Source organism: Lonchura striata, chromosome 2 (assembly GCF_050655825.1).
Source record: "Lonchura striata isolate lonStrDom1 chromosome 2, ASM5065582v1, whole genome shotgun sequence".
Classification (NCBI taxonomy): Eukaryota; Metazoa; Chordata; class Aves; order Passeriformes; family Estrildidae; genus Lonchura; species Lonchura striata.
In genome coordinates, this window is record NC_140704.1 from 50115240 (window position 1) to 50130659 (window position 15420).

The window sequence follows — 15420 nt, forward strand, 5'->3', positions numbered from 1 at the left end:
CAAACTTTGTGGACTTGCTTTGGCAAGGAATGGAACTAGCAAAAAGCACTTCACATTTTTAGTCATTGAGATGTTTTCTACTTGCTAGTTTCACCTGAACGAAAGAAGGCGAATTGGTGTCTTGTGCAATAATTTAATATAGAGATGTTTGTTTGACATAGCAGAAGAATAGGAACACTTAGATTTGACTCTCAGACTAGAGAGAAAACATAGTTAAGAATCTCTATCAAAATAAAATTTCACTACCATGTCATATTATTTTTATTCATTTAGTATACTCCACATACCAATCAGTATAGCTTAATTTATAAGTTACTTAGCTTTATGTTCACAAAAAATGTTTAATTTTAATTCAGCTAGTTAAAGGTTTTTTCAAATATAGTTCTAGCAATACCATAGACCTGCACAAGCTGGATACTAAAATTTTTTGAGAATTCTGCTTGGATTCTCACATGCTTTAGTGCTCTCTGTTATATGACAAGATATGTGTTATTGCTACAGAGTTGTACAGAACTGTGTTACAGAAGATGCAAACTCAAGTATCTTCCTTCCCTACACTAGGGATAGTATGCTGCTGATAATACCCTATATAGATTCACAAAAAGATTTAGGGTGTTTTGCTAAAATTGTAGCTCTTTGCCCTCCAGCCTTAGTGCCTCAGATGGCCACTAATTTAAAAAAACCAAAAACTGTGACAGCTGCAATGTATAGGCACTACACAGGTGATGAGCTTTACTCTGCTGGGAACAACTGTCAGTTTTAGAAGCACAGATTTAAATTACTTTCCATCAATTTTCACATATCTCTTGCAGTCATTTGCATTGTAATGAAGAAATAGTTGTTTGAGTTTTTTTTTAAACTGCAACGTTTATATGGGTATTAGTGCAAATTGTCTTTTTCTTTTAGCAAAGTGCTGCTTACGACACCAATCCAGTTAAAACAGAAAACTGCATTTTTCCACAACATGCTTTATATCCAAGTGAATTAAATAATGTATCCTAATGCTCATGATCTCCTTGCACTGGTTAGGAAAAGGTCACATTTATATACTCTGAAACTGTTTTGTAGATGAGAAATATTCGTGAAATTAAATTATTAATTTTATGTCACCTATTTTATTTTTCCCCAATGCTGAAGAAGCTGCTAGGACCTTCTGTTGTATTTTTATATTTAACATGAATGAGCAATGCTGCAGTACTGGATGAGTGTACTTTTCTGTACCTAACCCCACTAGGACGGTATATTTTTAATTTATAAATTTACCCTTGAAGAGTAACCAAAAGCTATTGCTAGCACTGAACACAGCAGTTCTGAATAGCAGAAATCTCTTAAATGACAGCATTCTTGGCCTTGTTTCCTGCCTGCCTGATTAGCTGCTGATGCTGTTCAAGGTGCTAGCTACGATTTAAAAAGCTCTACATGGCTCAGGATCTGAAAGAGAGCCTTTACACCTGTGCCTCAGGACAGATGGCTTGGCCTGTCTCTCCAGTCCAAATGGGATTGACGGCCCTTCCAGATCTTAGATCAGGCTCCTTTCTTGGTATGCATTAATTATACAAACACAGACACTAACAGCAGCAGCATGGAACAGTGATATTCTCCTGTTCTCGGACAGGCTGTCTAGCAATGAGCACCTGATCTGGGGTTTGCTGCATGTGCCATGCATCCCTCCCCATCTCTCCCATTCCAGCTGGATAAAACCCACAGCCCCAGATTTCTGCTGCAGGTTTCTAAAAAGTCAGAGACATTGTTTCAACCTATAGCAGTGCCTTCACCTTCATGTTGCAGATGATGGGATCTGAGGATTCAGGCATACACCAGATTTCCAATGCATACAGAATGAAATTCTACCTTTTTAGGCAGACATTTGGGGAAAGTCAGAGCCCATGTTTGTTTTATCAGCTATCCAATATTTCATATCAGAAAAAGTCCCGAGACAGCTGCTATATATTAACAAAACAAAGAAATAATATATTCTCAGTACAGAAAATTGTCCTGTTTTTCATGATCATATTTTCCAGCCTCATCATGGCAACACAGATGACTTAGATTAGATACCTCTAGTGAGAATACAAAACTAGTCTTAAAAGCATGAAAAAATACATACAAAAAAATCAAAATAAATCAATGTAGCTATATAAATATTATCTCCAGATTTTAACTGGTGTTAGAAGGACCTAGTGTAGAAGACAAAACAGACAGTAAAGAAACGTCAGACATTTTGCTTCTTTGGAAATTGATTTCTATTCCCTGCGTGTGGTGGTAAGCTGCCTTCTACAACACTCTATGAACAACAGAAACTACTGAACTCCACTAGGTTGACATACAATAGTCTTTGTAAATCTATCTACTTTTTCTTTGTGTATCTTTTACAATTTTTTTTTTAATGATACAGCACTGAGGATACAAAGACCTATTAAGCTTAACAGGTGCAATTCAAAAAGCTTATTAAATGCAGTAACTACTGCCTTGCTCAGTCTATCATGATAGTGACTGCAGATCTGACGATCCCTGATGAAAAGCTCTTAGTAATTATTTTTCTTTTAACAAGAAATATGAAATATGAACAGCCTCTTTCTCCTAACTACATTTTAAAAGACCTCAAAAAACAAATCCCCTCTTCAAGCAACCTAATTTTTAAATACAATGCAGTTACCTGTCATGTTGCAGTAAACTTTCAAAGGTCCCAGTGTCCCACTGCCATCTGGATCTATCCAGTAGTAATTTGAAGTTTTGCCCAAGTGTTTGTATGCTTCACAAGAGAGTTCATAAATAGCTGAAATGAAATAAAACAGACCAATAAGAATAGTTTTAGCCTGAGGGGAAAAAAATTTCTTAAGACAATTAATGGATCCTGTTTATATACAAGAATTGTACCTCTGACATTAAAGCAATATCAGTGAGGTTCACAGAAAACAAAGCATCTTTCCAAAATAATAGAAGTGACAAAAAACCTGCAGGACATAATTTCTACTTTTGTAATGTGAGGAAAAGCCAGAATAGGAAGACAATTCTAACAACTTGGGGAGAAAGAAGAAAAATAATACTTTTTCAATAATGTATTTAAACCATTTTAAACAATATAGTTCATAACTTTGCTTATATTCTTGTTTAAGTTTCTATTACTTCTAGTGATACAACATACTTTTACCCTTAAGCTTCTTTTCAAGAGATACTAAAAGAGCTTCTGTGTTTACTTCCTGTACATTTTTAATTGTTCATGTTTTATTACTCAGAATAACTCAGAACGACACTAAGTTTCAAAATTGTAAAATTTCTCCCTACCTACAATACGTGTCTCTACATAGCTATGCAATTACTTTATTATATACATACAGAACTAATTCTCTGGCCCAGCAAGGTCTGAAATGTCACAGTATTTGCTGGAATAAGTTTCATGGATTTAGTAGACAGGTTTGTTTCAGTTTTTCCTTGAATATTGCTTTCTATTTCAAGTCATAAAATTGTTTGTCAAAATGTATGATGAGCAGCTCAGACATAATAAGCATTGTAGATAGAATATTTTCTAGTAATTCCCATATTTTCTTACAAATGTAGAGTTTTTACAATATTATGTGCATTAAATATGAAGAAATAATTTTAGGCTAAGAAAAAGTAAACCCGATAATTTATAGAAATTGTTGTGTGTGTGTATATGCATAAAAATGGTGAATTACATAGATATTTTCCTATACAATTCTCTAAAAATGAATATGTAATGCTGCTTTATTTTTAAGGACCAGATGGCACAGCTTTTTTGTTTGGAATCAATCAATCAGCTGCTAAAAGAACTGAAATGTTTGTTTAACTAGACTTCATATCCACTCTAAAAATTCATCTAATTTGTTGGCAATTCTTGCAAGCAATCTCTTTGCTAGGACTGGCTTTATTTCAAATGTCCATAAGGATGAACAGTTTTGCTGGGCTCTGATGATGATGAGTGTCTGGTCACACACACACATTTAAAGGCCTTTAACCAAATATCAAGACATGGGAAGGAAAGTGGAGTTAAAAAAAATATCAGTTGTTGATTTGGCACGAATGCAAGGTTAAAGGCTGTTATCTATCTACAATCTCCTTGTGATGCTAAAAGAGGAGGAATTTCCTGGAAAGTTTTAAGTGCTCATTAGAGGATACAAAGTCATTTTTATACAAGTAGATGACACTTTAATTAAATTGTAAAACATTTCAAGCCATTTCCCCTTTCTCCACAAACAAAAGTCAACATATTCTTCCATTATCAAGGAGACTCTGTGTCTGTTTTCATGCACTTCATGCAGAATTCATGCAGAATTCATAACCTGCTTAGTTCAGAAGTGTTTCCCTCACTTTCTACACACTATCTAAAAAATGTCATAAAATACTAACTCGATCAATGTATAACTGTTGTGATACTGACAGGCAAATTTTAATGGATGCACTCCAAGTCAAGTCAAGAAGATAAGAAATATTGTTTGTGATCTTAATGAAGTTTTGTGCTTTCATTTTCTAAACTCTTTCAGAAAATCAGGGGATCTTTGTCTCTGTAGTAACCAGACCTTTATGTAAGGCTATGTGACATTTTTATCCAAGTTTGCTGCTTTTGAGAACACAGGCCAATTTTTGTACAGAGATACTGCTACAACTCAGAAAACAACACTAAAGAGTGTTATATGGAAGTCAAATGTTTTTTATAGAAAATTAAGGGGTTTAGATATAACACCCTTTCTGTTCTTCTAGAATGGGAGAAATAGAAAGTGGTATGTAGGTAGCTATTTTTATAGCACAGAAAAGGCTACTTTTTAAATAAGTCAGCTTTGTTAAACTTCAGCATTATGTTGAACACTAACTAATAAAAATAAAGATTGTTCTTTAAATGAAGGCAAAATAACGGGATCTTTTAAACAATTTCAACTTGTGAAAAGTGTTATGAGTGTGGGATAATTTTCTGGGAGGTATTATGCATATGTATAGAATCCTAAAATTAAGGTCGGCAAAGACCTTTAAGATCATCATGTCCAACCATCAACCTATCACCACCACTATGTTCACTGTAAACTACATGTCCTCAAAGTGCTGAATCCACAGGTTTCATTGAAGAGTTCCAGGGCTGATGATTTCACCACTTCCCTAGCAGTATGTTCCAATGCTTTCTGTGACTCTAAACCCCTCTGGCACAACTTGAGGCCATTTATGTAGATGCATAAAGATCTTAAAAATGGGAATCAATAAAAATGTAAAGGTAGGCACCAGTGCTGTGAGCAGTAACAAAAATCACTTCATAGACACATAGGAACAAAGTGAAGGGACAAATGAATTTCACATGCTGACAAAATAACCAGTAATTAAAGGTGCAATAGGAAACAGCAGTCATGTTCCAGTGTATGAAGACAATTGATGACAGAAAGAGATATTACTGTTGACTTTGGATGGCAAAGGGTAGCCACTTTAAAATAAAATAAAAAAAAAAAAGAATAAAGAAAATAACCACAGCAGCAAGCATCAGGCAGAAGGCAACTCTGAAGCAGAGGAAAGTGAGACATGATACCGAGATCTCAAAGTGGATGATGACATAGAAAGGAAGACAGCAGACGATCATTTTATCAGCCACTACTTGCTTTTGTAAATGTTACACAAAAAGATCAGTAGTGTGTAAAACAGAGAGCAGGTGAAAATAGAAATTAAGAAACTCAAAGAAAACCTAGAGAAGATAAAAGGACAAACATTTAAGGAATGCTGATTTAGAAGTCACCTGAGCACACTAAAATAGAGAAGAAAATGAACACAGAATACAAGGAAGAGACCATGGCAGAATCAAAACTGCTTTAATGAGAAAACTGGTAAAGGTTACAATAAAAAAGCAAAAAACCTAACTGAGCTAAGAAAAGGCAAGAAAGCAGAATGTAAGACTGGGATATACAGTGTTCACATGTGAATGAGGAGAAATGGTTCATATATCCACATACAGAGGAGGCAGAGTGAGAGAGGGAAGGGCCTTGTAGTGCTGACTCCATCTGGAAGATAGGAAAGAAAAATAAAAAACAAAAAAAGTTGAAGAACTGAGGACACAAGGGCAGCAGATTTTTGCTTTTCAAGCCAGTAGAAGTGAAATGCCAAAAATGTATATTTGCTTTCTTGGTACCTGGTCCAAATACACAACATATGTATTCTTAAGGGACTTCAGAATAGTAGTAAACCTCAAAATCTTCCAAGCTGAATATAAAACTCATGGGCACCCTGATGTCCAGAAAAGCTATTTCTAGCATAATAAATCCAGCTGTCAGTTTGTTAGGGTTTTTCAAAGGTCACTTATATTCTTTCTGAGGAGAATAGGGAGAAAAAACCCTTCCTGCAAACAGCATATTCACTCTTTACATGCTTTTGTATTGCATCAAAAATTGTCTACAAGCTGCAAGTGGTGAAAACCTGGTCAGAACACTGCTAGAAGCTCTTAGAGTAAGGAAAAAAGTATGCACAGAAAGAATCACAACTAGAAAGAGAAGAGCACCAAAAAATGCAATAGTTTTTTGAAAGTTTAATCTCCTGAATAATACAGATCAAACTGAGACCACCAAATCCATTCCATGATAAAATTTGAAAGGGTTTTCTGTGTTCCAACATGAAGATAAAATGTTTTAAAACTATAAACATAAAAGAATATAAATTTCACTGTATCTTTCTGTGTGAAGCAGCAAGCTTCTCTAAGCTTCTTGATCTAGGCAGAAAATCCAGCCATTTTAATTAGCTAACAAATGCAACTATGAATGAATTTTGAAATTCACCATTTACTAAACTAACATTCACAACATTGGATTTGAATGAGCATGGCTTGAGGGGAAAAATATATTTTCTTAGAAAATCTTGATTAGGTAGCTAGGCAAAGGGACAACAGCCTAGAATGAAACAAATACTAACAACAAACCTTGTTTGTGAGTATTAGCACAGACTTTAGGAGCATTTTCATTACTGCCTTTCTTCATGGGTCCTGAACACCAAAGGGGATATGGTGATGGATGGGGAAGTCAATACTCATTTCTGAGTTTTTAGGACCCTCTATTTTAAACACTAGAGGAAAAGCAAATAGTTAAAAAAAGAGTTTGCAGAATAGTTTTTTCCAGATCAAGACTATTAGCCAAAAGTTGGAAAGAATCAACACCTCTTAGATTTCGGTGTCTCTTAAGTGATTGAGGGAAGCAGATGTTCTCAATCCTGTTTTACTTTCTGACTGGTGTAAAGATCAAGGGATAGTTATTCTGCACAGGTGGCACAGCTGCTGGTTATCTCCAAAAAACAGAATAGCTGAATGACAAAAAGCATTTAGAAACCTTGTGGCCCTATATGATGTTCCCATAAAATTTCATTAGCACCTTGGTGAACTACAGTTTTTCCATCACTCTGCAAAAAGGCAGCTTTAATTTTAGGGCTGACAAACAGCCTCCTTTTATAAGTGCAAAGCTCATTATAAATAGATTACCTAGCATGACAGTCTGAACTATGTGACTCAACGAATGTGTTGCAATATGTTTTGTTTCTGTCAGTGAATGTGGTTGCTGCAGGGAATACACTCCTTTAAACATCTGCTAATATAGGAGTAAATCTCAGCTTTACAGGAACATAGCAAGGGTGTAGATACAGAAAAATAGATGGAATTAAATGACAGCAAAAGTGACAAAAAAAGGCAATGCATCAGATCCACAAAGTCCAGCTATGCCTCTCTAGCAGTTCCAACTTCTTGGAAAAATACTAAAAGCAAAATAGACTATGAGGTGCTTGGGTTTATGGAGCTCAGACTGGTTTCAACTCTTGCGCCCTGAAAGCACAAACATACAATGAAGGGGAAAAAGCTCCAAGCTTACCCAAAAAATAGCTGCACAGTGAAATGTCATACCTAAAATTTATTTTAAAATATTAAAATAAGGTTTGTTGCTTTATTACAACATATATTCAGAAGATAACTGGAAAATGGAAAATGGAAAATGTTAAAAATAAATTTTTATACATCAATACATGTACACTGTAAGTTCCTGCTCTGTCAGCAGAATTTTCTTTCTGTGAACATCTACATTAAACCTGTACACATCCTTTACTCATTCCAATGCTATGTGGTAGAGGAATCATGTCTTACAATTCTTTTAAGATAAGTTAAAAGAACTAGATATTTCATCATAGTTAAAGCAAGTTATAAGAGAGAAAAATATCCTTCTGTAGTCTGACAGAAGGAGTACACATAGCTACTGGGTTGCTGGACTACCTCAAGTATATTAAAAAGTTTTTAAAAAGCTCCACAAAAAGCCAACATGATGCAACACTACTTCAATGTTGTTGCTGTTTTATAGGACAATGTCTGTAATGGTCAGAACCAAGCCTTATGTCTGCCAGTTTTTCCAAGTATGGATATAAAACTTCTGTAGTTTGGAACTCAACATTATAATGGCTAAGATCAGGAAAAGTAAAATAAATGTAAAGTAAATGTAAATAATTTAAAAGTAAAAGAAATATTTTTAATTTAAAAATTAAATAAATCATAAATAAATAAATTTAATTTTAATTAAATAATTTAAAAGTAAAATAAATTTAAAAATCTATTTTCCAGTTATAGTTAACTTAAAATAAGCACATGTACTGTTAAAGTCAGAGAAAAATAAGTGTGAACAAGTATTGACTTTTACATATCACACTGTGAGAAAACTTTCAGATATGACTTTGACATGAAATGTTTTCTGATGTGGTGTTTGCCAGGTTCCAAAATATTAGGGGTACCCTTGTTCATTTGCTGTTGGAAAAGAAAATGTTGAAATTTCTGCTGAACAGTCCTGGCTTTGCCCTCTCCACCTTTTTAGGCTGCCAGTTTACAGAAGCTCACAACCCCTTCAGCTATGAGAGCTGAAGTCAAAAATTAATCACAAATCAAAACACAAGGACAATCACCTACTACCAGCATCCAAAAAACTCATTAGTCAAACAGTGACAGAAGGAGGAAACGAAAGCTAAGGAAGAAACCATCACAATTCTGATATAGAATTGTATAGGCATCTACAATTCTATGAGTTATTTGAATACACTTCTACTTATCATTCTAAGTGTATGCACACTCATCTGAAAAAGAGCTCCAAATCATTAAAAATACCTAACACAATCTGATTTGGCACAGACAATGTTCTAAAGTAACCAAGACCTTTTCTTGCCACTTTTACTTATTACAAAAGAATCTTAATGTAAAAAAAACAAAAGGTAATGAAACACCTGGTTTGCTTTCTGCACACTGCCAAAGACCCCTTTAAAAAGTCTTTCCTGATTAAAAAGTATCTTAAAAATATTTCCTAAAATAAATCCTCCCCTAAATAAGAGGTGGCAGTCAAGAACAAAGATAAAATCCTAATGAGACAAAAAAAATGTCTTGCAACCACAACAGTAGTTGTTCACACTAAATTTATGATGGACTCTTAGACAGAGCTAGTTCTGCATCACCAGAAGGTGGATCACCACAAGGCACACACCAAATATCAGGTATTCTCAGATAGGATGCCCCTGTAAATTTAGGGTACCTAGATGAGGAAAACCATAGGAAGCAGCAATTTCAGCAGAATACACAGCTCTAGCAGGACAAAGATGTAAAACCTTCAAGGCTGCTGGCCCTCACAGCAGCTGTGGCTGCTCACCTGGACAGGCCAGAGCAGTCGGAATAGGCCAGCATACCCAGCTGGCTGCAATACTGAATTTCTGTGCCCAGTCTGTGAGCACTTGGAACTACACCTGGATGTGCCAACAACTGCAGTGAAGTTCATGTGGATGAAGAAAACTTATCTTCCCAATGAGCTGCAGCTTTATGCACATCCTACATGTAGTGTGTACACAAACTGGACATCTGAAATGGATCTACTGTGATGCCTAAGGGAACTCCAGAAATTTCTTTATGAAGAAATACAATTTCTCTAGATGCAGTTTTAAGTCATTCAGCTAAAATCAAATTACTTTCCAGGTAAAAAACAAGGACTAAGAAAGTGTCCAAATGTGACAAGCCCTTGCCATTGCAATATCACCTTATTATTAAAGACACTGGAAAACAGAAAACCTGCCTTTCCTGACTTCATGCATAACCAAAAATTTGAGTAGACTAAAACCTCTGAATCCCTGAGTGCAATACAATTTGTGTTCTCATGTTGCATCTGCAAGAAAACTAATTTGCTGTGTTCTTAAAGAAATGTTGCTATACATGAACAGCCACTCAGCAAAAAATGCAATTTTCATATGTAAGTTCCATCAGGAAACTGGTAAATTTCACTGTATATAAGAGAACTGGAGAAAATTAGAAGGTATCATGAACAAGTCCACCAAATTGCAGATGTATATGATACAACCCATGCTTTAGTCACTGATTTTTCAGTTGTAAAACTCAGATCAAACACTATTTTTCAGCAATGACTAAGTTGCCTTCTTAGCCAGAAGTTGAATTGAGCTACTGCAATCCCAGAAGTACTAGCAAAAGCAATCCCTGGCATCTTTAAAAACTTTCTCAGTGAAACTGGGATTTGTTTTTTGGGTTGCCATCATTTTAGGGGCCCTTGGTTTACTCTCACAGCTAGTTAGGTCAAGAACATGAGTTCTATGACCTGAAAGTTTCACCCTTTCACTGTCATCACATGACATTACTAAGAGTCTTTTCCACACCACACAACTATTTCACTCATGACAATTCAAATAAAAAGTTAACAGCCTTCAATTCTGTTACCCTCAACATCCCATTAAATAAATAAATAAATAAATCATTCTACAATATTTTTCCTGGAAAAGGTAGTTCAATTACTCAATCTATATTTGAAGAAATAAGTGCTGAGATAAAAAGCAGAATAATTTTCTGGTCATAATTAGTATAATATCAGAATCACATGGCTGTGGTGAACCTCAAAGATAATCTAATCCACCTATGAAAAAAACCCCAATTACATCCATGTAATATTCCTGGCATAGTCTGGTTTAAAATTATGTAAATTTCTTGACCCACTAAGGCAACTTAGAGGACCACCAGTCCTTCAGTGTCAGCATTTGTTCAACTCTCTACACTGTGGGGCTGTTCTACTGCAACTTAAACTTATAATTTATCTTTTTACTCATAATAAATTTAGAGGATAAGTTACTGTACTCCTCCTTGCAACCATCTTTTGTCTATTTGCAGACACAAATATTTTCTCTACATTAAAGTGGAACAAGTTTGTTCATTTTGATCACAGGTCACATTTTCTAGGTGCTATATTATTTTCTCTCTTCTCTGGAGTCTTCAATTTTTTTCATGAAAATCAAAAATGGCCAGCACAGCCAGGTTAATTTGCACATTTAACAATTTTTACTTCTGTTAATTCAACCCTAAATGATGTTTGCTTTATTCACAGAATCATAAGCAATGAACTACAAGGCAAATCAGCCATCAAGAACCATCACTTCTACAAAACTGAATTTAAAAAATGAAACACGAGTCAGCAGTTTTCCTCAACTATTGCTTCTACAATTGTTTAATCTTCCCAAGTGTAGTCCTTCCCAATGCTCAGTAGCTTTTCAACTCAAAATCCCTAAAATGATGTTTCCCTGTTCTTTTAAAAGTTTTAAAGTTCCTTTAAAAGTTTTCTATGCCTTCTGATGTTTACATATTTCTATTGGAGTTCTCATCCACTGTTCATGTAAATAATTATTGTTTTGCATTCTTTTCTGAGGGAGGAGAGAATTGATGGACTGTTGGTTTGACCATTGTAGTTGGAGAAGTGGCAATTTTATCCTCTAATCCACTGTCACTTTTGGAATTCTGTATATTGTGAGGTCAGAAATAAAAGTTACTTTCTTTTGCTCTTTTGATCTTAGTGTGAATGTGTGAGTTATTTCATGTCGTAGTGTGACAAAATAGCTTCCCAAAGGAAAAACATGATTTTATTTTGCATATTTACAGAATAGTGTACATATAGTATTATATATATATATATATATATATATATATAATATATATATATATATATATATATATATATATAATATATATATATATATGCATCCTAGAAATAAACTGTAGGAATAAAAAATATTATATAAATAGACAGCACGATTTTTAAATGTATTTTTTTTTTTGTATTTAATAGGGAAGGTAAACCAACAGAGGTAATTTTAGTTCTTTTTATCTGGTTAGTGTTCATTTCTGTCCATGGCTGCATTGGCTCTCATGTCACTAAAACTTTGCAAAAGCAAAGCTCCTTCATGACTGAGCATAAACCCTCCTCACACTGCCATTGATCTAAGCTTCAGCCTTCTAAAAGCTTCTACATCTTCCTCACATGCTCCCTCTGCCTTCTACTGTGAGCTAGTGAACTTATAAAGTGTTCTCACCATTAGCACAATATCCAAATATGCCCCATAGAAACGGAAATGAAATTAAAAGCAGTGAAAATATAAACAAGATATATAGAAATTTGCAGATTTTGTGTCAAGTTTACTCTAGGCTCAGTTATGTCAGTGATAAACATGATTATTACCATTGTGGTAAAAAAGGAAACAAAATAAAGGCTTTGCCATCAAAGTGAGAAAGAGAGCATGTTTATTTGCCACTGGGATAATAAGGAAAATTACTGCTAAAAGGGTGAAAACTGCAATTTGAGCTACTACACAGTAGCTCAACCCAGGAATTTGCTATGAATACGGAAAAAGCCAACCCATTAATGGCAAAATGAAAGGTGCTTCTGTTTCTCTCTCAACTTTGTTCTTTGCTTTGGGCTGGGAGAGGGGAGGAAGAGAGAAATTAATTTAAATACAAATGACTGAACCAAAATGGATTTTTAAACAAATTTAGCAATGATTTTAAATTACGAGCCATAGATTAGACAATTAGCATCTTTGTAACAGTGTCAGCCTACAGACATCACAAGAACATATAATTACACACAAATTTTTAACAAGGTACTTTTGTGAATTAAGTCCTCCAAGGATACACAAGCACAAAAACCCCAACCAACCAAAAAAAAAAAATCCCCAAAAATCCAAAACCAAGCATGGGTTTTGGGACTGAACAAAACACCATTCAGGACAGAAATGGCACAATTTCATTTTAAATCTGGATAGTGTTGCACATTTGTATAGCTATAATTCATTCTTGAGCCCTGCATTTGAGAGGGAAGACTGTCAGAGAAACTCAGATATTCACCATACTTGTGGTGATCTTACACTGGGCTCAGGCACAGAAAGTTTCAGAGCTGCCTGGAGCTTGTTTGAGTCTTCTGCAGCTGCGAGGTAACAGGAACACTGCCAACACCATCTTGTTCCCTTCTTCCTCCTGTCCCTCTCTTCCATGCAAAAAGCTTCAAGGTTGGTATAAAAACACATTTTGAAAATCCATACCCTTAAAGAAAAAGTGTGAGTTCTACTCCAGTTCTCATTTACTTCATATTGGCAGGGTAATGGAAAGCAGAAGAGACAAGGGCCAAACCTTGACTTTACAATTTCCCATTCATGCATACAAATGCTTGGTTACTCTCTACAGTGAACACAGACAAACTAGTGAAAACCTCAGCAAATTATACCAGGGCCAAAGCAGGAAAAGTCAGGTCAAAGATACAGAATGTCTGGAATCTTATTTTAACGCAATACATCGGTAAGTGGTTACAAGTAGCAAAGACGCTGAATAAACCAAAGTATTCTCCCTCACTAAGTATGTAGTGGTTCTTTCCTGCCATGGATATCAGAGCATTTGATCTCTCTTCAGACCTGAGTATCCTAGTCAATGTTAAATAATGCTCAGATGAACATGGAGATATTCTCATCACCCAGCTTTGAAAGAGACTGTAGTGTCAGTTTTTGTTTGTTCACAAATATTACTGTTCCCAAAATCCATTACCCACATGTTGTTGTGGTTTTACATGGAAAAAGAATTTTCTCAGAAGGAAGAGGTCAATGTGGATATTGACCAATTGAAGGTGGACACGCCTCTGAGAACACAGAGGAGTTAAAAGCAGAATTCCCAGGAGAACTCGCTCTCTTTGGTTCCGGTCAGCCGCAGTGCAGCCTCTCCCCTGCCCGGCCGTGGCTGGGTGGGGAGGGGAAGGCCCATGGCCTGACTGAGGTGGGCCCAAGGGTGGAGGGACTGGAACCCCCTGCAGATGGAAAGGTGGAGAAATCTGGGATGTCTCTGTTCCCCACCCGGAGTGTTTCTCTCTCTCTCTCTCTCTCTCTCTCTCTCTCTCTCTCTCTCTCTCTCTTTCTCTCTCAAGAGACAGCAGCAGTTTTGTCAGCCATTCACCATGGGGAAGGAGAAGAGTAGGGGGGGGTGGGCCGCAAGGTGCCCAGCTGCTGTGGGAGCCGCCGGAGTCTGGGCATCGAGCCATCCTGGGAGTCCGGACTTTTAACCCTTCCTGAGAAATGAAAGCTTTGTGAAATTTTTTCCCCTCCTTGGTTTGAAAGAGAGGAAGAGAGACAGCTTGGACCTTGGGATGTTAGAAGGAGAAATTATAGGTGGGAGGAGATGATGGAGTGTTTTTTGGCTGGACAGTTCCTTGTTGGACACAGACTGAACCGATTTTTCTCCTCCAAGAGAGACTGTATTTTAGGAGAATGCCAGAGCAAAGTCAAGAGACCTGCTTCAGCTGGGAAAAGACAGAAGTGGAGAGAACAGAGAAAAGTTAGGGAGGTTTGTGGTGGTGCCCCCTGTCCTCAAAGAAGGAGAAGAAGATCTCTGTTCTTGGACCCCTGGCCCCAGGGGAAAATGGGGTGCACTGTGGTCCCAAACAATGAAAAACTGAACTGTTGTTTTTCTCCCCTCTTGGCAGGGCATCCTTGAAAGGAAAAATCCTAAAAGCAGTCTGTCCATCCATGCATTGTGGTGAGAGCACTGTGCATGGAAAGGAGAAGGGTCACCATGGGAAACTTTTTTCCGGGCGGTGCCATGTGTGACATGGAAACACAGGATGTGGAGCTGTGTTTCCTGGGGGGTCTGTGGCACAGGAGAGCCTCCTGTTTCCCTCGATGGACTGAGTATCGATTGTCTGGAGGGTGGAAACCTGATTGGGGTCCAGATTGTGTCTCACTGTGGTTTGTTGGAGTTGGGTGGTGGGAGAAGGAATGCTTTGCAAGGTTTTAATTTTGATCTTTGTGTGTGTTTTTTTCTTTCTTTTTTTTTTTTTTCTTTTATAGTAGTAGCTTAATAAAGGTTTGTTTTTTTTTTTTTTTTCCCTGTTATTAAGCTTGGGCCTGCTTTGCTCTGTTCTCGATTGCGTTTCACAGCATTCAATTGAGAGATCACATTTTCATGGGGGCACTGGCATTGTGCCAGTGTCAAACCATGACACATGTTCAGTTATAGGACTATAATCCAGTTTTATTTTTACCAGCTTCAGCAGTTGTAATTGTCATCATTTCCTGCCCCTTTCCTTTTCTACCCCAGATCCCTAAATGTTTGTTATCTGATCTCATAAT

General features: G+C 36.3%; 1 protein-coding gene across 5 annotated transcripts in view; it reads right to left on the reverse strand.

Annotated features, from left to right (window-relative positions):
- CNTNAP2 (contactin associated protein 2) overlaps nt 1-15420 on the reverse strand; it is a 1072692-nt gene that overhangs the window by 326735 nt on the left and 730537 nt on the right. For all 5 annotated transcript variants that reach the window (XM_031503926.3, XM_077786381.2, XM_085573411.1 and 2 more), the window contains one exon: nt 2657-2776. In XM_031503926.3, the coding sequence (XP_031359786.2) occupies nt 2657-2776 (120 nt within the window). The remainder of the gene's footprint in view (nt 1-2656; nt 2777-15420) is intronic.